Source organism: Labrus bergylta, chromosome 23, assembly GCF_963930695.1.
Source record: "Labrus bergylta chromosome 23, fLabBer1.1, whole genome shotgun sequence".
NCBI classification, from domain to species: Eukaryota; Metazoa; Chordata; class Actinopteri; order Labriformes; family Labridae; genus Labrus; species Labrus bergylta.
The window spans coordinates 15,191,599-15,216,733 of NC_089217.1; the positions used below are offsets into that span (position 1 = coordinate 15,191,599).

General features: G+C 39.2%; 1 protein-coding gene across 1 annotated transcript; it reads left to right on the plus strand.

Moving 5' to 3' along the window:
- Window positions 1-7,815: 7,815 nt before the first annotated feature.
- On the plus strand, window positions 7,816-22,067 carry LOC114917147 (plexin-C1-like). The gene is made up of 17 exons (XM_065951621.1): window positions 7,816-9,127; window positions 9,778-9,900; window positions 13,257-13,391; window positions 13,506-13,606; window positions 14,943-15,048; window positions 15,320-15,470; window positions 15,594-15,696; window positions 16,523-16,598; window positions 16,746-16,787; window positions 16,876-17,003; window positions 17,300-17,479; window positions 18,786-18,894; window positions 19,937-20,125; window positions 20,201-20,374; window positions 20,745-20,841; window positions 20,942-21,029; window positions 21,151-22,067. The coding sequence occupies exons 1-16, from the start codon at window positions 8,105-8,107 to the stop codon at window positions 20,995-20,997; spliced, it is 2,793 nt and encodes a 930-aa protein (XP_065807693.1). The 5' UTR covers window positions 7,816-8,104; the 3' UTR covers window positions 20,998-21,029; window positions 21,151-22,067.
- The last annotated feature ends 3,068 nt before the right edge of the window (window positions 22,068-25,135 follow it).

Below are 25,135 nucleotides of genomic sequence, written 5' to 3' on the forward strand. Positions count from 1 at the left end.
ATATTAATGCACAATGTTATCGCACATCAACTATAATTTCCCTTTATAGATGTGCATGCTGTTCAGTTTTGTTGTGTTTAGTGTTGAGCTGATGCTGGAGGGGATTATGAGACATGACGTGCACATGGTTGTAAGTGTGACTTGTAACCGTCATGAAGCTGGCTCTGCACAGGCAAAGTGATGTTATAGTTTCATCCACTGTTATTTGGCTTCTCGCACTACTATAGTGAACAATGTCTATGCTACTAAACATCAGCATGCTGCATGCACCACTGCTCCTAGAACAACTTCACAGAAATGTTAACATGTCAGTTACTGTTCGAGGACATTGCATGATGATTGTAATTATTTAAAAAAAATAATCTCATCATTCAACTGAGCCTCAAGATCACAAATGCAGCCATTTCTTTTTTCTCATTTCTTTTTTCTCATTTCTTTTTTCACGGTCATACATATCAGATGGTAAATGGTAAATGCTTCTGTTGGGTGTTTGGTGTGAAGCACACTCTGGTGGAAACCACAGAAAGATTCTCCACAGCTTCTCGTCATCCTGTTTCTGCTTTTGTGCAGGAAACTGTTTGACAGCACCTGATGGTGATGGTGATGGTGATGGTGATGGTGATGGTGAGCGCTCTCACGCTAAAGATTGCTGCAGGACACGTGGACTGTGTGATGGAGAAAGGCTCAGTACACATTCAGCAAGGTCTGGCTGCTGTGGCAGGCTCAGGACTTCACCTCCCTGGTACACAACACAGACACATACACACTTACTTTGGTGGGTGAACGGGACACAGAGATGAGGATGTATTCATACACAGCCAAGGCCAAAAGTTTAGAGAATGACGCAAGTATTGGTTTGCTGCTTCAGTGTTTTTAGATCTTTTTGTCAGATGTTACTATGGTATACTGAAGTATAATTACAAGCATTTCATCGTCAAAGGCTTTTATTGACAAGTACGTTTATGCAAAGAGTCCATATTTGCAGTGTTGACCCTTTATTTTCAAGACCACTGCAATGCGTCTTGGCATGCTGTCAATCATCTTCTGGGCTTCTCACATCCTGACTAATGGCAGCCCATTCTTGCATAATCAATGTCAGAATTCGTGGGTTTTTGTTTGTCCACCCTTCTCTTGAGGATTGACCACAAGTTCTCTATGGGACTGAGTTCATTTTCATGGCAAAGAAGGACTTCGCAATTAATTGCAATTCATCTGATCACTTTTCATAACATTCTGGAGTAGATGCAAATTGCCATCATAAAAACTGAGTCAGCAGACTTTGTGAAAATTAATATTTGTGTCATTCTCAAAACTTTTGGCCACTGCTGTACATACTGTATGTGTGATTTGTTTTTGTCTCTTAATACTACTACTACTACTCTTAATTATTATTTTTTATTTAACCAGATAAAGAACCCATTGAGATCATGATCTCTTTCACAAGCGTGACCTGGCCAAGAGGTCAGCAGCACATGTCATAAGAACAGTTACAATGAAGTGACAGTATAGATTAACAACATAGTGTTTTTAATAAAAAAGAAAATGCAGGAGCTGTGACCCAACAATAAAACAACAATTTAAGATTTTAAAAACACAGGCACTGTTCAATGGTCTCACGCTGTCTGTCCCTCAGGATAGAATGGAAAGCTCCTAATACTGCTTTTCTTGTCCACTAAAAGGGGTTAAAGATACATTTGAAGAAGCTGTTTATTTTTAGGACTGAAGGCCACTCTTTCTATACGACTGTCTAACTCTGGAAGTTTACAAGAGATGTGTTGTAGCGCCATCTTCTGATGGGTTTATGCAAACATGTTCTATGCAAAATAAGTGTTCATCAATCAATAAATCAACATGAATATCCTTTAAAATCAAAACCAGAAGTAGTTCATGACATTTTAGATGTTTAAAAAAGTCTAGGCCGTCTTTCTTTTTTTTTTTTTAAATATTAATCACAGGGATTCAGCAAAATCCACCCTGAGCAATCCCTTGGCAACAGTAACAACGTTTTTTTTTTATTTGCGGGAATTTAGCCTTTAGAAAATCGAATGCATTTATGGACAGAATCTGCCATATCTGGTTTGGTGACAGGAGCCACGAGTCCCCCAGAGATCTAAGCTTATAGCGGAACAAGGAGGGGCTGGCAGAACTAATTCAGCTTCCATGTTTTAAACCTACCCTACAACACAGAGACGTGGTTGTCCTCTGTGAAACAAACTTACATATTAATATTATTCCACACAAGACGTGCTTAAAGGCTATGCCTCCCATACTACTTTTGGAGATTCGATGTAAGCCTGGATTCTATTAGCACAATGTTCTTGGGTAATAGAGTGACATGATCTTTAATAATTAATGATGTGTTTAATCTTTGATTCTGATGTTTCAGATGTGAGAGAGTTTGTAGCGACTTCGGTTGTGAACCGGAGGGTCGCCCATTCAAGTTCGAATATGGACAAGGTCTGGAAATTGGTGTGGTAGCTGGAGAAGTGCCAGTTCACTGGAGCACTGTCAAGGTGCCCTTGAGTCAGGACCCAAAACCCAAATTGCTCTGGTGCTCTTTCAAGTGCAACCCCTCACTCTAACATCTCTTCATTAGTGCATATAGGATCCTGATTGTGTATTTTGGCCAATGTGTGTGTAGCATGTCTCAATAACAGAGTGTAAAATTAATTTCCCCTCATGGGAGTAATTAAGGATTTCTTCTTCGTCTTCTTAATGAATTGCTATTCAGTGCATAAATGTAAGTGGTGAGTGTGGTGAACCAGGGAGAGAGATAAGTATTCTGTAGTTGGGCGTTAAATCAACAACTTGCTTCAGACGCAAACCAGTTATGAATTATCAACGCCTCTAAACTTCATGTCAAAAACTGTCTTTAAGCTGTGAGGTAGTCTGGCATTTTTCTTCAACAGGACATGAATATTTGATGATGTGTACTGACTCCCTTGTTGTCAGAGATGACCATGGAGTTCAAATATCCTTTCTCAAGTTTGTAAAAAATTAAAGAGGACATATTATCCCCCATCCCCACCTTTTCAAACAGTCCCCTGTGGTCTAAATGAAACATCTGTGCTGTGCTTTGGTCAAAATATAACATGAATCAAGCACCAGAGGAGGTTTGTGACCCTGTATAAACCAGCTCTCTCAGAACGCTCCGTTTTGGTTTGTGTGTCTCTTTAAATAGAATGAGCCCCCCCCCCCCAAGTTTTCCTGGTAGACATCAGTCCTCTGTAGCGAGAATAAAAATGGCAGACCTATGAAAAAGTGTTCTTCTAGGCTGGGGGTGGAGTCCATGGGTGGAGATACCAGGGGAGGGAATATTTTTACCAGAATCCCACTGTGACATCACAAGGAGAGCAAATTTGAAACGGAGAATTTTCTCTGTGTTGTAAGACTTATGCAGACCACAAACAAAGGACTGGATGGGTTTATTTCACATTTTGTGGGTCAGTAGACACTCAGGTTACCCAAATATATGTTCAAAAACACTGTCAAAGTGGATTTTTCATAATATGTCCCCTTTAAGCAATGTGAAATTTGAACTGTATCAATACTTTAAGTAGTCAAACTTTATATAGTTGGAAAACTAGTCACAGTCTTCCAAGATTATAACCATCTCTGGCATACATTTTAGCACAGACGAGCAAAAGATTGAACCTGAAACAGGCGTTTCCCCGTGTTTGTACTTCGGCAACAAACATCAAAGGTGACGATCCTCCCACACGATCAGTAAAAACTCTGACTGTTGGCGAATGTAACTCTAACCAAAACATTAATCCACGTGTAGCCAGAAGGCATACAGCTGATCCAAACAGGAAACGTATCATTAACCAAGCGATAAAAAAGAACCGGAAGTGAAAAGTCTTTCAAGCTGTCAATCACTCAAGAATAATATGGGATCCCAAATCAAAACACAAAGGTCTATTTGGGGGACATCTTAAGATTTGAAGTTTAAAATCAAAAAGTAATCAAATTCAACATCTTCTAATGGACTCAAATCTAGATTTTCTATGCTTGTCTGAGACTTGGCTGCATGAAAACTCGCCATCTGCAGCATTAGAGGTACCTGGCTATCAACTCTTCAGAAGAGATAGAGTGACATCAAAGGGAGGCGGGGTCATGGTTTATGTGAAGGATAGTATTCAATGTAATGAATTAACTTGGTCAAATTGTGAGTTGGAATGTATTGGCTTGAATATCACTTTGTCACCACAAATGTCTTTTGTCCTGATTGTAATTTACCGCCCACCCTCTGCAAATAATGCATTTTATGAAAAGTTCCAAAACATGCTTGTAGAGTGCAATTTTAAAAAAGAGGTGATAATAATGGGCGATTTTAATGTTAATTGGGAAGATAAGGCTACTAGAAAGAACCTCAAACAAATAACTGATGGTTTAGATCTCTCACAGCTGATCAACGGTCCAACTAGAATAACCCAATCCACCAGAACTCAGATTGACTTGGTATTTAGTAAGAGACCTGAGATTATTACTAAATCTCTCAGTATGATCACTGGGATATCTGACCACAATCTTATTCTGCTGATCAGAAAATTTACAAAAACGAGATTTAGCCCCTCAATTGCCAAAGAGAATGAAGCTCTTAGAATTCCTAAGAACAAGCAGGAATGTTTTAAAAACACTATAAATAGCGTCAATTGGAATGATTTGCTCTTAGGAAAAAACTTGCAGGAGGGCAGTCAAATATTCTCAAGTAAAGTGCATAGTGTCATCACAGAATTTTCTCGTAAGTTACTAGTTATTTGTTCGGAATAAAAAGAACAGTCTTCCCTGGATAAATGCAGATATTTTAAAACTGATGAAAGAGCGAGATCTGGCACTGAAAATGGCCATTAAGACCAGATTGTTCCAGGACAAATTTCATTTTGCCATGTTAAAAAATAAGGTGATAACAGGGTTGAGGAAGGCTAGGGCTGATTTTTTTATGACAATAATTAATGAGGCGAGGGGAAATTCTAAATTAATATGGAGTCAGTTAAAAAAGCTCCTGGGTCAACAAACCAAAGCAGGAAAACAAATTGAACTTAGCCTGAATGGAAACCTGACTAAGGACCCAGCTGAAGTAGCTGGAGCTCTTAATCAATACTTTGTCGATTCTGTAGCAGCTATTGCACAGAGCTTCGCTGCTAAGCGGGTTAATCTGTGCTTGGCAAACAAAACAGAGCCAGCTTTCCATTTTATAAATGTTAGTGACTCATAGATCATTATTAGATCCCTCAAGCCATCAAAAGCAAAAGATGATTTTGGGATGGACACAACAATGGTTAAGGATCTTTGCCAAACCCATCACCAAAATCATTAATCTCTCAATATCACAGGGTGAATTCCCAAGGGTGTGGAAATCTGCCGTTATTTCACCTATTTACAAATCTGGTGATCCCCATTCACCCTGCAATTATAGGCCCATCAGCATTCTTCCTATTATGTCTAAAGTTGCAGAGAAATGGGCGGCTGAGCAAATTATACATCACCTGAACAACAGCTCTTACTACCTGCATCCAATGCAGTTTGGATTCAGATCCAACCACTCAACAGAGACAGCTAATTGCTTCTTCATTGAAAAAATCAAATCACTGCTAGATAACCGTGGCATTGTTGGTGCTGTCTTTCTGGAGCTCAGAAAAGCATTTGACACTGTAAATCACAGGGTTCTTCTATCTAAGTTATCCACCTTTAATTTCTCTGCTGATGCACTTAAATGGGTAGAATCATATCTCTCCAACCGCTCTCAAAGTGTGTGAATACTTAATTATCAATCTGACGCCCTCTGCTTGTCCACGGGCGTTCCGCAGGGATCTATACTGGGCCCATTTGTATTCTGCCTGTATATAAATGACCTGCCATCTGTGCGTCCTGAGGTTAACATTCAAATGTATGCTGACGATACAGTTTTGTATGTGCATGGTTTAACAAAAGCAGAAGTTGCTTCAAAACTAACAACTGCAATGGTCAAAATTACAGCATGGCTTAATCAGTGCTGTCTCCAACTTAACGTGTCTAAAACTGTTGGTATGTTCTTCACTAAAACAAATGGCTCAAACCAGATATCCGATCCAGATATACTTGTGTCAGGAGAAAAACTACAGATTGTAAAATAATTCAAATACCTTGGCATTATACTTGACTCCAACCTGAACTTTAAAGCACATGTAAAAAAAAGTCTGTAAACAAATTAAATTTAACCTTGCCAACTTCAGATTTTTCAGAAACTCCATGTCTACTGAAGCAGCCAAGATGTACATGTATTCAATGATTTTCTCATATATGACCTACTGTTTGACAAGCTGGTCTCAGGCAAGTCACACCACATTAAAACCACTACAGTCTTTGTATAAACAGACAATAAAAGTTTTAGACAAAAAACCAAAGCAATTCCACCACTGTTCAATCCTCAAAAAATACAACCTCCTGAGCTGGGAGAACATGATTAAACACAAAAATGCATGCCTCCTTTATAAAATCACACATGGTTTGGCCCCTCCCCCACTCAGAGAGTTTGTAAGCATACGAACAAACACACATCACTTCACGAGGGGTGTCTCAAGAGGCGACTGCATTATTCCTCTAAGGAAGTGTGTTTTTAGTCAGTCGGCCTTTTCTGTTACAGCCTCACGTAAATGAAACAACATCCCAACAGTTATCAGAGAGAGCAACACATATCGTTCATTTGGTTCAAATCTGAAACAGTGGCTATTTGATAACCACATCTGCCAGCACTAAACCTGTTCCGCTCGCTGCTGCCCCCTTGTGTCTGGTTGTTGATGAATGTGTCCTGTTTCTTAAATGACTGTGGCCTGCGTGTTAGTTGTCTGTTGAGGTGAGCTTCAGGTATAACTCACTCAATGTTTTTTATGTGGCCTTGTGTAATTTGTAATTTGTACGTGTTTATTGTATATTGTGTTACATGTTGTCTTGTTGTGTGCACGTTACAGTTACTTTAGTAGGTTATTGGATACATGCTTTTACTAATACTTGTTTTTGTAGTTTTTAGCGATGTTTGAATTTGTTTTGTTTTTTTTATCAAATCTGGCCAGGGACAACAGATGAAAATTAGCCTTTTGGCTAACTCTGGCATATTTACAGAAATGTTTATTAATATGCAATGTCCCTGTAAAATAAAAAATAAATAAATAAATAAAAATAAACACTTTCATTGGATCTAAGGCTTATCGATGGGATATGACCTCACTGCGCTCTCTGCCCCTCCTCCTGTGGCTTTAGTGGGTACTGCAGTTAGCAGACCATGCTGCTGGAACTGCCGAGTCTTTGCACAAAGTATTTTTAATCTACGCAGCATTACATATCCACGGAATCGTTTAGAACTCACGTTGCACCCTTTCACTTTCTGAGCAGAAGCAAAGGGAGTGGGGAGGGGGAGCTATGGAGACAGTCCTGTAGGAGGCGTGATGGGCCAGCTGTCATTATAATGAAAACAAACAATGGACCGCTGCCCCTGCTATGAGGACCAGTGATGAGCAGTTACATTAAAAAGAGAGAAGATAGTTTTAACTTCGGGTCCGATGTGGCAGGAATCTGTGCCAAGAATCCGGACCAGAGCGGACCCCCACCCCTCCCCCGGTAATCCAGATTACCAGTCCAGCCCTGAGGGTGGCTGACTGCTTTTCTTTCTGGTATTCTGAAGAACAAAAAACAACTTCACAGAGCTGACACTAGATGTCATCCAAATGTCATCACTATGGGCAATGTTGATTCGCCATAACACAGACCAATCAGAAGTACTCAAAAGACACGAAAAGCTGACGAGTGAAGACGATAATGTCCTCACCATGTTTCCCTGATTGATGCTCCTCCGGATAACAAATCAAATCTGGAAGCTGTCATCACCCCCATGATTATTGGGCTGTGCGAACCAGCAGTGATAGCACACATTATATTTACATATAGCGACATGATTACACTGTCGATTAGATTTCGGTTTCGGCGCGCGCCCTCCTACTTTTTGCACTTCTCCTTTTAACTAGGCGCACTGCGCTTTTACGCACGACTCCACTGACTTTCTGCAGCAGTGCAGAGTGTCATGAGGACCGTCAGTGTATGAGCGACAAGCTGCCATCTCTGCACGACGATGATCCTCCTGCCTGCTCTGTTAATTCTTTGGGGAGAAGCGGCTCAGTGCCTGGAGGAGGATGGAAGATTTCACTTCAAGGGAGACCTCCGTCACTTCGCCGTGGCCAATGGCACGGTTTACATCGCTACTGAGGAGATGCTGTACCAACTAAACCACGACCTGACTCTGGTCCGGAGTCTGAGCCAGAGAGGATTCTTGGCACACATTCCTGGCAAATATGACCTGAAGTTAAACCGATCTTCTGATATGGGGAATGTTACGTTCAGTGTCAACGTGTTATTGCCGCATGTTGCAGACAAAAATGTGATAGTTTGCGGTGTTATTGATAAGGGGTGCGGATGTGAGTGCGGTTATTGTGAACTGTTGGACTTGAAGAACATTGCCAATGTGCTGCACTGGGAAAAAATCGAGGTAGGCTCTTTTTGGCGCAGCAGTGCGTCCGTGAGCCGCCTGGTGAGTGTGGAGACTCGGACCCGGGCAGAGACTTACATTCTCACCGCCGTGCAGCAATACAAGAAAGAGCCGACAAAGACAGGCTGCCCACCTTTGTCAGATGCAGTGAACCTTCGTAACACGAATAACAATCAACCAGGACAAATATTTTCTATTAATAGCGAAGAGGTAGGAAGTCCTAAAATCACACGGGAAGACGATGAAGACGATGTGGAGTTTGTGGATGGATTTCAGATTCATTCCATCATCTATATTTTCTCCAATCTGCCCTCAAATGACAGAAACAGCAAAGTCCGTCTCCTTTGGCTTGAAGGCAAAGGAGGCAAACATCAGACTGTGAAGTCGCTCCGGGGCGCAACTCTCAGAGTCTCTGATGGAGAGAAAGGACTCAGACTGATCGCCTCCTCGGTGATCCCGGGCGGTCCGCCGGTGCTCTGGTGCGGCGTGTTCAGTGTGGACGGAGGACAAACCAACACCGAGCTGGTGCTGTTCGACATCAGCCCTGATCTCACCAGAGAGCAAGATATGGACCCGGACTTCTGCTATGACTGTGGTTCTAAGAAAGAGGTGCGTCATAATGTACAAAAAGTTTCAATAGAGCATAAGAAGTTGTCTCAACACAGAGTTAGTATTTCCAGGTTTATCACACCACACTGAAACAATCTTCCATTTCAAGTGCAAGCAATCTCAAGTCCAGAATCAAAAAGAACCCAAATAATCATTAATTGGAATCCTTATTGAAATAAATGAGCAAGCTTTAAAAAGCTAGAGAACCAAATGCACGGAGGAAAAAGAAGCTCACTTTGTTGCATCATATTTACTACTAATAATCTTAGGAGACGTTTCTGCATCTAAAAACATTTTCATAATCAAGTAAAAAGTATTGACAGTTAATTCAAAGTGCAATCTTGTCTGGTTGTCAGCTCTTTTTCGAAAGGAACAAGGCAATGCTGACTTATTTAAAAATGAAAAAAAAAATCAATGAACACGGCAGATTCGTATCACCCATTTAGATATTAATTCATTTTAGATTAGTTCAAGTAAGGTCATATGTCTCTAAAATATATATATATAAGTATGTATATTATAATAATATGAAATATAGTATAAAATATAAACAACCCGATGAACGGAAGTTGACAGTAATGAGCCGTAATTGGCCGTTATTATAAACACTGTTGTGATATCTGATGAGGTATTTGTTGTCTCTTTTAAAGCCAAAGACACTGAAGCCGAAGAAGGTGATCTTCAGGAAGAACTACATGACTTCTGTGCTGGCAGTGAGACAGAAAAACTGGATGGTTTTCATCATCGGGACGGGAGATGGGCAGCTCGTTAAGGTGAGTGTAAAAAGTGAACATTCACTATCTCAGGAAATTACTTTGAAAGAAGAAGAGCCTGGAAGCCAACATTACTGCAGACTGGGAGAAATTAAACGACAGCAAAGAGAGCCGAGAGGGGAATCTAGTTCAGTTCAATAATGATGCTTCAATCAATCAAGCTTTGTTTCTATAGCACCTTTCATACAAATCAAACGCAATTCAAAGTGCTTTACAGCAGCTGACGAATGAGGAGAAAAACACTAAATAGTGACAAAACATGGTGAAAAATAAAATGGATTTAGAAGTAGAGACTAATGCTCACCAAGAGGAATAATAAAAATAATATGTAAAAAGGTAAAGAGTGAAAAATAAAAATAGTTAAGAAAATAAAAGATTAAAAAATAGTAATAAAAGTAATAAAACCATTAGCCTACATAAAAGCCAGACTGAGTAGATATGTTTTTTTATCAAATAATTTTTAGAAGTATTAATAGTTCCAGATCCTCGGCAGACCGTCCCAGCGCCTTGTAGCGCAGTGGCTGAAAGCAGCGTCACCTAAATCTTTGTTTTTCTCTGTGGAATAATTTAAAGAGATGAGCTGGAGGATCTTTAGTTCATAAACTTAAAGCATCTCTGAGACGTAGTCCAGTGCAAGGCCATGCAGTGCTTAATAAACTAATACAATCCTTTTTAAAATCACAGGAATTAGTTGGAGCTGAATGAATATTCTTTGGTAGACCATAAAGGAGAGCGTTACAGTAAAAAAAAATATCTGTAAATGAATTCAATACCAAGAAAACTCTTCACCAATGTGTTCAGAAAATCCTTGAGAGCTGCTTAAAGTTGGGGTTTCTTCTGGGTCAGGCCCATAGATACAACAAATTGGATGGCCGGGCCTGGCTTGGGTCCGGTCAGGCTGGATATTTCGGGCCCAATCGAAGCTCTAATTTGACATTGTGGTGCAGTATTGTTTTCTAACTAGTATTCGAGACATTGATATCAGTGAGCGTGGCTGTTTTCCCACCAAGGACTGGATTCTAAAGATTTTTATTTTGGGGCTTTTTGTGCATTTAATGGAGCGATAGGACAGTGGATATAGTTGGAAATCAGAGAGAGAGTGGGGAATGACATGGAGCCACAGGCGGGATTTGAACCTGGACCGCCCGCTTGGAAGACAGCCACCATACATGGGGCTCGCACATTAACCAATGTGCCACCAAGGAGTGGATTTTGTGCTAAACATGCTTGCAATGGATTGAGAATCCTAAAAAAATCTTAGTTTGACCCCTCACACGCTACCTCAGGTTAACATTTTCAATTTTTCACCAGTAAGGTTCTGGGTACCCTAACTCTGAGCAGCTCCCACAGATTTTATGAGCCTCGATGCCAAACACAAACTATGTTCTGCTGTAATAAATATTGCGTTGATGTCGCTGGACTTGGAGCCATTTTCTTTTTCTACACTAAATGCAGGGTTAACTTGAACACTTCATGGTGTCGGAGGTGAACAAGTGTACCCCTGAGGCTGAAAGTCACCAATTTAAGAAATGATTTAATTGTATGATGAGAATAAAAGACAAAAAAGGTACTTGCAAAAAAAACTGCATGTTAATGCATAAAATGTAAAAGTACATTAAGCAGAAGTGTTAACTCTGTCATTGCAAACTGCATGTTGGCACATGGAAATATTTAAATACATAACATTACAGAAGACAACATCAATAATTATGTTTTGTTTGAGATTATTATATTATGTTTTAATATTGCTGTTCAAGGTTATAGAAACTTTGACACAGGTTATTCTACCTGCCCTGGGATCAGTGCATTAGAGAGAGAGAGAGAGAGAGAGAGAGAGAGACTTTAGATCTGTGTGTGTCAGGCCACAGCACAGTTTGCACTCGTTAAGGTTCATTACAGATAAAACCTGCTCACATGAATAAGTTATCACAAACACACAGAGTGTCTTTGATACATAAGCATATCGGCATATGCATAGTGTTAGGCATTATAAAAAGATAACATGTTTCCAAACCAACAGACTTGAATTTGTCCTTAAGCGTTGATCACTGCAGTCTGATCAGCTCCATGTGGAGTGCACGTTCTTCAACTAAGTAAACTCAGTTAAACGACTTTTGATATCAGCCTGGCTGTCCGTTCTGTCACTGACTTTTTATGCGCCATGAATCTGTGCCATCTCCGTGCGCAATTCGATAAAGTATTTTAGCGCTGCACCGCGGTTAAACCAGCGGACCTCTGTATGATCGGGCAGCCTGTGCGTGATATCGTTTTTGGATAAGAATGAAATGTTCAGTAATAGTTATATTTTTACGGTCTGATGAAAGCTGGTGATAAAGGTGCAACAGCAGGCTACTGCATTTAGAAGTGATGTTGCGCTGAAACTTTTAGGTGATCAACACAACACGTTCACCTCTGGGTGACCTAAAAATGAACCATCTGTAATTAAAATCAGTTAATATTCATTTTAATTTACTGTTTTTTACAATAACCAGAGGTAAAACTAGTCGGTCGATGCATCAGGCTAAACGCCGGTGTGCACAACCTACACTTAGTCTGGATGTGTGGAGACGGTCTGGGCCGTTACGCATGGCGAAGATGATTGTTTTTTATTTGCACGAGCTGCTCTTTGTGGCTCACTCCATAGGAAGCTTTGTTATTATTAGTCAAAACTTTTGTTCTACATCAGTCAAGACAGGAGAAACTGGAAAGAAGTGTGCACAGAACTGAAGACCGTCAGGATGTGCGCGCAGTGCAGCGGTGTGCCTGTCGTTAAGTTCCGTAGCTTTGATACGATTCTGGCAACTTGTGAGCAAATAAAGCTAAAGAAATATCGCTCCTTCGATCTCTATTGAAAACCTGCATTCTGTGTCACCTCTCTCAGGTGTTCAGTGTGTTTTCTGATGTGATGTATTACCAGCGTAAAGCAGGAGCAGCTCGTGATACTCCCTGCTGAGAAGATAGTTTGTGCCCTGTTTAATTAATTTTCGTATCATGATATCAACCTTTACGTTGCTCATTTTACATAGGTTTTAATACAATTCGGGGAAAACACGTACCCTATTACAAATATTTAATTTATAAAGAATCTCTAAGTATTTTTCAATACATTTCCTCCTTCTTCCCAAAACGGATGAAACGGATGAAACCTGCTGTCGGGCCGGATACGGCCCGCGGGCCATATGTCTGACATCCCTGCTTTAACCAGACATTCATGCTAATGCAACTGTACTTCAAAAAATAAAAAAAATAAATTACCACAGCCGCCGCTGACTGTGGCTGAAAATAACTTTCCAAATATATCCGTCAGCAGAGCAGCTTAGTCTCACAGAAAGATACAACTATGTGTTGACTTTCAGCTTGCTGTGGACAAGAAGTACCAGACCACGTGTTCCAGAGTGCTTTTCAAAACCAGTGACGACCGCAAAGTGTTTCAGACATTATATCTAGATCAGGTGGATCTTAAACATGTGTACGTGCCATTTCAAAACCAGGTAGGTTTATTTCTCTTTTGGATTTATTTGTGGTACCTTTTTTTGACATATGCATGCTGTATTATAAAGTGCTGCTGAGTTGCTTTGTGTTGTGTTGTGTTTTCTTTTTTATAGATAAATCGTGTTCCAGTGTCAAAGTGCAGCACTTACAAAACATTGCAGGACTGTTGGTCTGCACAGGATCCATACTGTGTTTGGTGCGGCTCTGACAAAAGGTCAGAGAAACAACATCTGCAGCTGACCTTGTAGCATGTCCTGGACATGAAAAAAGGAGTGAAAAACTTTACTATAGCTAACGGAAGCTCACCACAGATTAGTTAACTAGACTACTCTTTACTAGAACTAAGTGAGATCTCGCTCCCTACCAGCCACTAGTCTACTCTTTCCTAGTACCTGGAGCTATGTAAAATTACTCCGCTAACACCCTTTGGAGGACAGATGAACAAGTTATAATCACATTCCTAGGATTATCTGCCTAACATTCATTTCTAGAAAAATTAGATTCAAGAATAACCCCTGGTATAGGACTCTAGATTCCCCCCGGAGAGGGAATAACTATGAACTCCCCACACTAGGATGTTAGGTGTGTATGAGGTGTGTAGTAAAAGTCAGTAGAAGTGTGCCGTGGTGTGACTGCTCAAGCTTACCTTACGAGGTTCACTGGGTCCTTAAGGGAGACTCCGGTCTTTGTGGTGTAAATGATTTCAGTCAGAAAATGATTTCAAAAAGTTTCCGAAAATGTATTAAAAAACTTCAAATGATAATATAAGTGCAAATACATAACAGTAAAAGTAAAAATATGAAAAGGTAAAAAGGTAAAGCAAAACACAAAGATCAAAGTCTAAACCAGAGAGTGTAGACACTTGAGGTTTTAAAAGATCTTGGTCTCAGAGACTAAGTCCCACAATGGGGATTCAAAAGTCAGAGTGACGTGGAGTCCTTTAGAAAAGCAAAAAAGAACCTCGATCAGCTTTTCTACAGCCTGTTTATAGCCAAACTGTCTCTTTTTTCAAGATTCTGTAAAACCTCAACAATGCATATTCGCAGAAACATGATACATCCACAGTTTATACCAAGTTCAAACAAGTTCATATGTGGTTTTGATGTCAAGGCATACAAGGTAACACAAGTGATACTAAGTTCATATGTGGTTCAAGCTTGGAGACCGTGAACCAGGCAGATTTGCAAATACGCTATACGCCTACAAGCTCGTACGTGGTTTTGCTCAAATTATGGCACACTCATCCTGACCTCTCAGGTGCGTAGGCACCGCGGGTGTGTGTAGGATTGACAGGAAATATTAATATAAAAGCCAAAAACCACAAGTCATAGCGACTATATGACATATGAATGAATATGATGAAAAGATTAAATGATAACAAAAGAAAAAGTAAATATATGAAGTAAATGATAAATTGATTAAATGATAACAAAAGAAAAAGTAAATATATGATATAAACAAATTCAACAATTGCATAAATCTTTCTGATCTTTCAACAACGTCTTCATGGAAATAAACACTTGTTTAAAACTTAATTTTTCTCCTCCTAGCTGTACGTTTGAAGATGACTGCAAAGACTCAGACTGGCTGTCCATTCCTGATGATTCTCAACAGAAGATGGTTTCATACAAAGTTGCACAGGAAAACACTGGACAGGTGCAGGCTATATACAAGTTTTGAACTATTATCAGTTTTCTTTGAAGGTTCTCATTCGTCCAGGTCATGGTAACTTCAAGTGTAATCCAAAAGGCAACTGGATTTAGTGGAAGTTCTCACGACATTTCACCTTCACTCTGAAAGATTGGTCCAAAAAAAATCCTTTCAGAGAAGAGGTGAAACATCTTCCAGAACTTTAACCAAGTACAGTTGCTTTTTGGATGAAACTTTGAATTCATGTTTCATACTCTCATATCTGGACTTTCCTCAGATCACACTTACCATCCAGATGCATCTGTCGGTGGGAGAGAGTGCACTTTCTAACTTCATCTGTCAATTAGAACATTTTAAAATGAAAAACCCTGAACTACAGTTCCCACAGTGCACCTTCATACTTGAAAATACTACATTTCCTGCTCAAGGTAAGCAATTTTATTATTCTAAGATAACCAAGGGAAATGAAGTATTTCAAAATAAGGACAGTCAAGAATTTCATGAAATTAAAAAGGTTCAATATTCCCTGTATTTATTTTTTTACTTAACAGGACTGCCTATTGAACTTAAGGTTGGACTCGGGACGACAGAGCTGTTAGAACGGCTGAGCCTTCTCAACTGCACCAAAATTAGTGGACCACCAACATCTGTCTTGTAAGTTTACTATTCATTTTCTACAAATCTTAGTAGACAATAAGGAATAAGAAAGAATAGCTAAACTTGTCAAGCCCCTATTTTGCAAAGACTGAAATGAATAAAAAAAATTATGAAAAACAGACGGTTTCCTTAAGATGAGCTATCTAGAGAGGAAGTCTGAAAACCAATGTTTTTCCTTCAAATTTGGGGGATTTCCTGTTATATTTTGGTATATCTGAGGCAGGGATGAGTTTTGCACTTGAATAAGTCGGCAGTTCACAGACTAGTCTCCTTAGAAATCTCTGCTATAAGGTTCAACACGATTACCCATCAGGTGCACACAATTTATCCAAAGGGGTGCCTCAAGGGCCAATGCGCGGTCCCCTTCTCTTCTCAATATACACCAACTCACTTGGTGCAAATATCTGCTCTCATGGTTTCTCATACCATTGCTATGCTGACAATACTTAGCTCTTCCTGTCATTCCTGCAAGATGACTTCACAGTCCCAACAAGAATTTTGTCATGCCTTGCTAATGTCTCTAAATGTATGAATGAACACCACCTTCAACTCTAGCTAACATTTAAGGTTCACATGGCCTTGATTTCCTCAACATGATCCTTTCCAGTTGCCCTGTACTGCATCAGGAAGATCCGACCCTGTTAGAGATAAGCAGCAACTTCCTGTTTTGAAAAATGAAGTGAAAGAGTTCAGAATAAACCTGTTGGTGTGTTATTAAAAGATCAGGTTAACTTAGAGTTTTAACAAAAACAATGACATTTCCCCTAAACCGGACCAAGTAGCGCTGTGCCTAAGAAAACTACATGAACTGTTTTGTCTTCAGGTGTCGGCAGTGCATTGATGCTGGGTGTAGCTGGACCACAAACGGATGTTCTTGGGCCAATAAAGGAGTAGGAAATGTAATTATTTTTATTTTTATTTACTGTTATAATCCTTAAGATTCCTTTTTGTACTGTTTCATGTTTTTGAACTTTGTTAGCTTAATCCCTTTCCAACGCATGTCATGGAAACTTGCCTAAACATATTCTACTCACCTTCTCCTGCAGGACAGTGTTTGCCAGATGATGGAGTCATGGATGAACTTCTCAGTGAGTCTGAACCGTAACTCTCACACACTGTTTTCCCTCGTTTTCACCTCATTCACATAATAATAATCTAGTGCACATTTATTTTAAGAGACCACAGATCTCCTCCATCACTCCCAGTGTTGTGTCCTTCTACGGCAGAAACAATGCAGTGTTGAAGGGTTTTAACCTCAGTTCTGTGATCAGAGTGAGGTTCCAGGCAGACTGCACACCACAAGAGTGAGTTATTTCTAACACTCTTAACATTTCATATAATAATTGAATAGCCTATTTCACACATGCAATTTCTAGAAAACGGAATTGTTTTCAGACAATTTTATTTGGATGGATGCAATCTGTAGACACTAACTTTTACATTTAAAACGGGTGTTAAATTATTTTGTGGCAGATTTTGGTGCAATGCTTCTTACTATGATTTTAGTTCTTAAGATGTTTCAAAAAAGTTTCCCATGCAGACAAGTGAATATTAATGTACGACTAACAACTGTTGTTTCTCTCTCTGTTATTTTATTCAGGTTTCCTGTTTGGGACAACACTGGTGAAAATCTGACCTTTCACATTCCCAGTGCAGAAAATAAAGGAGTAGTCAAAGTATGCCTTCTCCTCCCAGATGGCAGTTGCCATGGCAGCGCCAAAATCACCTACCGATCGGCACCATCCTGCACGAGCATTTCACCCAAAAGCACTTGGATAAGGTATGACTGTTTTAAAATAGTGTTTCCTAACCTTTGTTGCTTGGAGCCTGGCCACTTGTATCTTAGCCTCACCTGTGAGATCTTTGGCGCCCCTTCTAGGGGGGCCCGGACATCCAGTTGGGAACCAATGTTTTAGGACTACAAAAATGATAACAAATGCAGATACACAGACTTTGATTACCAAAGTTTTGTGGACAAAACATGACTGGTTAAGTTAAATACATCAAAAAACGTTTGAAGACAATTCAAACACACAAACATTTGACACTGATTCTTGTAACATTACAAATAAGGGGTAGTGGAAACTCAAGTGGCATGTCTTTAATGGAAGCCGGTGCTTTGTCACTAACTTCAGAAGAGACTCATTCTAGGAAACACTTTCAGTAACTGAGAGACAGCTACAGGTTGAGGGTCATCATATGGGGAATGTGAACTTCTCAGACCTAATTTGTTTCAGCTTTAGACAACTTCCCCTTTGTATGGTTTGTTAGCTACAGAAAGTTCCACTTCTGCCTCTGTACCCAACAAACCTTATAACAAACAGCAGTGTTAGAAGACATACAAATCAAGTGTATGGCAATTTATATAAAAGGGCCTTGTGCATCCATTTTTCTTCATACTCTAAGTATAACAGTTAATAAAATAATGCTAATTTGACCCTGAACATGATCCCCATTTTATTACTCAAGAGCAGGGATGGGCATCTTTGGTCACAAAAAGGGCCACATTGGTTTAATTCTCACTGCCAGGGGGCCAAATTGTAGGATACAAAAATGATTACAGTCAATTATGTCTCAAATTTAACTCAACATATACCAGTGATCAAATATTATTATGGACATATTTCTGGTTTTCATGTGTTCATGGCAGATTTTTTCATGTTTCCAATTAATTGATATGTAAAAATTGACCTGAGGGCCAAGTTGAGGGTTGATGGGGGCTGCATGTGGCCCCCGGTCCACCAATTGCTCACCCCTGCTCTAGAGTATTTTTGTTCATTTCTACCTAAAACATTAATGAGTTTTTCTCACTCATTTCCATCTAAACTATTCTCAGTTATTTTGCATGCTTTGCTGCCATGATTGTGCTCGTGGCAGTATATCTTTTCTAAACCAGTCCGGATGGGTATGTCTTTAGTAAAAAATCTATCTTTAAGGACCCATGCTAATAATTTGTTGGAAACCCAGATTTATGTGGAAGCGATAGATGCTCGTTCCATAACCGTATGAGGCCATCATGGTAAGAACCCTCCCTGGTATCCAATGTGCACTAAAATCATTCTTGTTTGCTGCTCTGTGTCTCATAGTGGAAACCGGAAGATCAAATTAATGGGATCTCTCCTGGAGCTTGTGGAAGCTATCAAACACAGCAAAGTCCTGCAGGAAGTCAGACTGCCCAATCACGACACCTATCAGGTCTGTGGACAAACACTATTTTTACATTACATGTTACATCATATCATGCTGTCTGATTCAACCTCATTTCCTAAAAAGTTTTGTCACTTCTCAAATTGGAGCAGCTGTGGTCAGGGTTTTGATCCCCAGCTTCTGCAGCCACATGTCCAATGTGTCCTTGGGCATGACAGTTAACCCCAAGTTTCTCCCACTGCTTTGTCAGCAGCGTATAAATGTGTATGAATTGGATCATTTACTTCTGATGGTCACTTCACACAGCAGCCTCTACAATCAGTGTGTGAATGTGTAGGTGTGACCTGCAGTGTAAAAGTGCTTTGAGTAGTCAGAAGACTAGAAAACGGCTATACAAGCTCAAGTCCATTTACCATTTAATGTTTAGAAATTAGTCCATGCATTGATTTCAACCAGGTTATCCAAACAATCAGTGAGACAACTCCAACTTATTCCAAATTCAGCAGCCAGAGTCCTGACACACACACAAGCTAATTTGAAAATATGACTCCCGTCCTCAATCTCCATTGGCTCCCCATGCTATACAGAATCACCTTTAAAATCCTGTTATTAGTCCATAAAGCACTTAAGGGTTCAGCTCCCAAGTATATGCTTGACTTGTTCACAGACTTCAACCCTACCAGGGCCCTCAGGTCATCAAGTGAAGATCTGTTAGTCGCACCAAGAATTAGATCATTTAGTGTAATTGCTATGTGATGTCTCTGATATCACATCCTCTGCATTGGATGTGTGCTTTTTTAAAAGTTAGATTTCTGTATCTGTATCATGATTGTTGAAGTACCTGTTTGTTTCTTGAATTCCTGTGTTTATATCATCAGTGTGAAGCACATTGAGCTTCCCTGTAATGAAATGTGCTTTATGTATTTTATTCTATTCAACAGAACGTTGAATTATATGAGTAAACTTGTAGTCACTTAAATCTAGACACATTTTCATGATGTAACATTGCATTGCTCAGTTATCAAGCTTGTCTAGTCACAACATGCAGCACACAGCTTATACAGTATATTAAATGAATATCTTTTGACAGGCTCTACAGACTCTCACCTATGACTCGCCTGCAGCTACAAATGCTTACTGGACTTTTTCGAGCACTTTGTCTCTGAAAGTAGCAAATGAAACCTTGCCCTGTTCCACAACAATAACCTACTACCCAGACCCTGAGTTTACAAGCTTCTCTTCTACAATGACAGGGAATGATGTCCGCATCACCATACAGGTAATTTTAGCACAAATGTTATAAACTAGGAAATCAACAGTTTGAAATCCGCTCATGTCTTTGTTTTCGTTTCAGAAAAAGGCAGACAAACTAGGGATGAACATAACAGAGTTGTCTGTGTGGGGCATTCATGAAGAAAATCGACACCCCTGCATCATGGTGGACCAAGAAACCAATGATGAGACTGAGATTGAATTTTTTACCTGTGAGATCCGAAACACTCGCATTGCTACATTTCAGGAGTTAGAGGTAAAACTTTCAGCCATACAACACTAAGCATGACATGAGATGAGATATCTTTATTGTCACTGTACAAGTACAAAAAATATTGTTGGAGCAAGTCTGTAGATGCCTAATATCAGAAAATATACAAATATACAAATACTAAAGCCAAATATTCGAATAAGAAATACAATGAAATAATACGATATAGTATACAATTTTACAATTAATTTACAGGTGACAGGTATAGAATAAATATATTGCACTTAGTTATGCAGGACTCGGGGGAAAAATGAAATGCAAATGTTATTGTAGTAAATGTAGTTGTAGAAAAGACCTCAGAAGAATATGTGTTGCCTTTATTTTCCTTTCAAATATGTTTATTCCTTTATCCCAGATAGAGTTTGGACACACAATGGTGAACCTTAAATTGGTAACAACTTTGTACATTGTGATGTTGCTACGCCTTGTGCTGATACCTGTCGTTCTAATTGGTAAGTACACAAAGTGTGGGGAAGTGATTTGACCTATGCAGTCACAGGAATGCTTTTTTTTTTTTAAATCTAGCTCCTGTGTGCTTGATTTTTCGTTCAGCTTTAATAGTGATCATCTGCTGGAGCAAACAGGAAGAAGTTCAACTAGAAGAATAAGACGGTTGTGGAGGACCTTGAGCTGAGACAAGGTCAGTGTACAACTTTCACAAACAGGATAACTGTAGTCTGCAGAGAAACTGTTTATATGAAAATTTAAACAAATGAGTGTGTGGAATATGAAAGATGTTATTGTTTCCTCTTTTTTTGTAGTTGTCCTTCCATATCCATCATCTCCTGATCACTAGCACCTGTGGGCTGGAGAAAAAGGATCGTACCAAGTTCCTTCTACTATCTCCTACACAAGATCATCTGCATGGTGTCAGACACCACTCTACATAATCTGTTATGTAATAGCCTTTCAAGACTCTATTCTGCAACAGCACTGTAACTAAGACCTGCCGTCATTACCACTTTTTTTATCTTTTTAGAATTTAGGGGGGCCTATGCCTTCATTTAGACAGTTGATAAAGTAAGAAATTGAGAGAGAGAGGGAGAGTGGGGAATGACAATGGCAAAGCGTTGAGGGTCAGGATTGAAGCTTGAAAAGGGGTTAAGAAGTTGCATGATCGTGAATCTTATCCATTTCATTTCAGGCAGTCCTTAGTCATATGTTTATCAGGCAATTTTATAGAAAAGTAGAGGGATAGCATTTATCAGAAAGATTTACAATCAATCAATTTTTATCATTCAACCATTTTCTTATAGAGCTATGAAGTTTATATACAAACTTAATAGCTCCAAATACTAACAAAGATTATCTCAGGAGACTTTTCAAAAAGAGCAGGTCTAGACCTTGGTCCTTGTCATATTACTTACAGACAGGGACATCTTGCAAGCCAAACATCTCTAAGTTAGAGTGGGGTCAAGGGTTCCTTTCTTGAAAAAAAATGGGAAGAATGATGCCATTTTCTACATTTTGAAACTTTTATAATCAAAGACAAAATTTGTATTGTTTCCCGATGAGTCTGTGGAAACCTCATTAATATCATGGAAAATTCCTCACATGCTAATTGCTCATTTCTTTGTAATATTTTTTTTCTTCAAAAGATTTTTTTTATATTTTAATATTATGTATCATTACGAAATATTATTGAATTGAATAAAGAATTGATTTTTTTTAATGCCAAGATATGAGAAAAATCCTGTCTGATTTTCTTTTTTTTTAATCTGAGGGAGCTGTCAATGTCAATTATAATGTAAAAAAACAAGAATGTTGCAATTATTCAATAACAGTATAGTTATGATAATATGACTGAATATAAATGAAGTAGTTGAAGTCAACAGATCCTGTATTAGCATAAACAATGTATAGTTATAGAAGTTATACAGACATTCATATTTGTAGATGTTTGAGCCACAATTCATTCCCATCATTCTCTCTGCTGTGTGCAGTTTGATGCTAATAAGCTAATAAAAGAGAACACCTTTATTGTCACGTATACACATACATACAGCAACACATACATACTATATTAATTTTAGAAATGTAAAGTAAAACGAAAACAAGTGAGGTCTTCTGTACTAATTCTACATTTTGTTGTGACATACAGTCAGGATATTAATGCACAATGTTATCGCACATCAACTATAATTTCCCTTTATAGGTGTGCATGCTGTTCAGTTTTGTTGTGTTTAGTGTTGAGCTGATGCTGGAGGGGATCATGAGACATGACGTGCACATGGTTGTAAGTGTGACTTGTAACCGTCATGAAGCTGGCTCTGCACAGGCAAAGTGATGTTGTAGTTTCATCCACTGTTATTTGGCTTCTCGCACTACTATAGTGAACAATATCTATGCTACTAAACATCAGCATGCTGCATGCACCACTGCTCCTAGAACAACTTCACAGAAATGTTAACATGTCAGTTACTGTTCGAGGACATTGCATGATGATTGTAATTATTTTAAAAAAATAATCTCATCATTCAACTGAGCCCCAAGATCACAAATGCAGCCATTTCTTTTTTCTCATTTCTTTTTTCTCATTTCTTTTTTCGCGGTCATACATATCAGATGGTAAATGGTAAATGCTTCTGTTGGGTGTTTGGTGTGAAGCACACTGTGGTGGAAACCACAGAAAGATTCTCCACAGCTTCTCGTCATCCTGTTTCTGCTTTTGTGCAGGAAACTGTTTGACAGCACCTGATGGTGATGGTGATGGTGATGGTGATGGTGAGCGCTCTCACGCTAAAGATTGCTGCAGGACACGTGGACTGTGTGATGGAGAAAGGCTCAGTACACATTCAGCAAGGTCTGGCTGCTGTGGCAGGCTCAGGACTTCACCTCCCTGGTACACAACACAGACACATACACACTTACTTTGGTGGGTGAACGGGACACAGAGATGAGGATGTATTCATACACAGCCGAGGCCAAAAGTTTTGAGAATGACACAAGTATTGGTTTGCTGCTTCAGTGTTTTTAGATCTTTTTGTCAGATGTTACTATGGTATACTGAAGTATAATTACAAGCATTTCATCGTCAAAGGCTTTTATTGACAAGTACGTTTATGCAAAGAGTCCATATTTGCAGTGTTGACCCTTTATTTTCAAGACCACTGCAATGCGTCTTGGCATGCTGTCAATCATCTTCTGGGCTTCTCACATCCTGACTAATGGCAGCCCATTCTTGCATAATCAATGTCAGAATTTGTGGGTTTTTGTTTGTCCACCCTTCTCTTGAGGATTGACCACAAGTTCTCTATGGGACTGAGTTCATTTTCATGGCAAAGAAGGACTTCGCAATTAATTGCAATTCATCTGATCACTTTTCATAACATTCTGGAGTAGATGCAAATTGCCATCATAAAAACTGAGTCAGCAGACTTTGTGAAAATTAATATTTGTGTCATTCTCAAAACTTTTGGCCACTGCTGTACATACTGTATGTGTGATTTGTTTTTGTCTCTTAATAATACTACTACTACTCTTAATTATTATTTTTTATTTAACCAGATAAAGAACCCATTGAGATCATGATCTCTTTCACAAGCGTGACCTGGCCAAGAGGTCAGCAGCACATGTCATAAGAACAGTTACAATGAAGTGACAGTATAGATTAACAACATAGTGTTTTTAATAAAAAAGAAAGTGCAGGAGCTGTGACCCAACAATAAAACAACAATTTAAGATTTTAAAAACACAGGCACTGTTCAATGGTCTCACGCTGTCTGTCCCTCAGGATAGAATGGAAAGCTCCTAATACTGCTTTTCTTGTCCACTAAAAGGGGTTAAAGATACATTTGAAGAAGCTGTTTATTTTTAGGACTGAAGGCCACTCTTTCTATATGACTGTCTAACTCTGGAAGTTTACAAGAGATGTGTTGTAGCGCCATCTTCTGATGGGTTTATGCAAACATGTTCTATGCAAAATAAGTGTTCATCAATCAATAGATCAACATGAATATCCTTTAAAATCAAAACCAGAAGTAGTTCATGACATTTTAGATGTTTAAAAAAGTCTAGGCCGTCTTTCTTTTTTTTTTTTAAATATTAATCACAGGGATTCAGCAAAATCCACCCTGAGCAATCCCTTGGCAACAGTAACAACGTTTTTTTTTTATTTGCGGGAATTTAGCCTTTAGAAAATCGAATGCATTTATGGACAGAATCTGCCATATCTGGTTTGGTGACAGGAGCCACGAGTCCCCCAGAGATCTAAGCTTATAGCAGAACAAAGAGGGGCTGGCAGAACTGATTCAGCTTCCATGTTTTAAACCTACCCTACAACACAGAGACGTGGTTGTCCTCTGTGAAACAAACTTACATATTAATATAATTCCACACAAGACGTGCTTGAAGGCTATGCCTCCCATACTACTTTTGGAGACTCGATGTAAGCCTGGATTCTATTAGCACAATGTTCTTGGGTAATAGAGTGACATGATCTTTAATAATTAATGATGTGTTTAATCTTTGATTCTGATGTTTCAGATGTGAGAGAGTTTGTAGCGACTTCGGTTGTGAACCGGAGGGTCGCCCATTCAAGTCCGAATATGGACAAGGTCTGGAAATTGGTGTGGTAGCTGGAGAAGTGCCAGTTCACTGGAAAACTGTCAAGGTGCCCTTGAGTCAGGACCCAAAACCCAAATTGCTCTGGTGCTCTTTCAAGTGCAACCCCTCACTCTAACATCTCTTCATTAGTGCATATAGGATCCTGATTGTGTATTTTGGCCAATGTGTGTGTAGCATGTC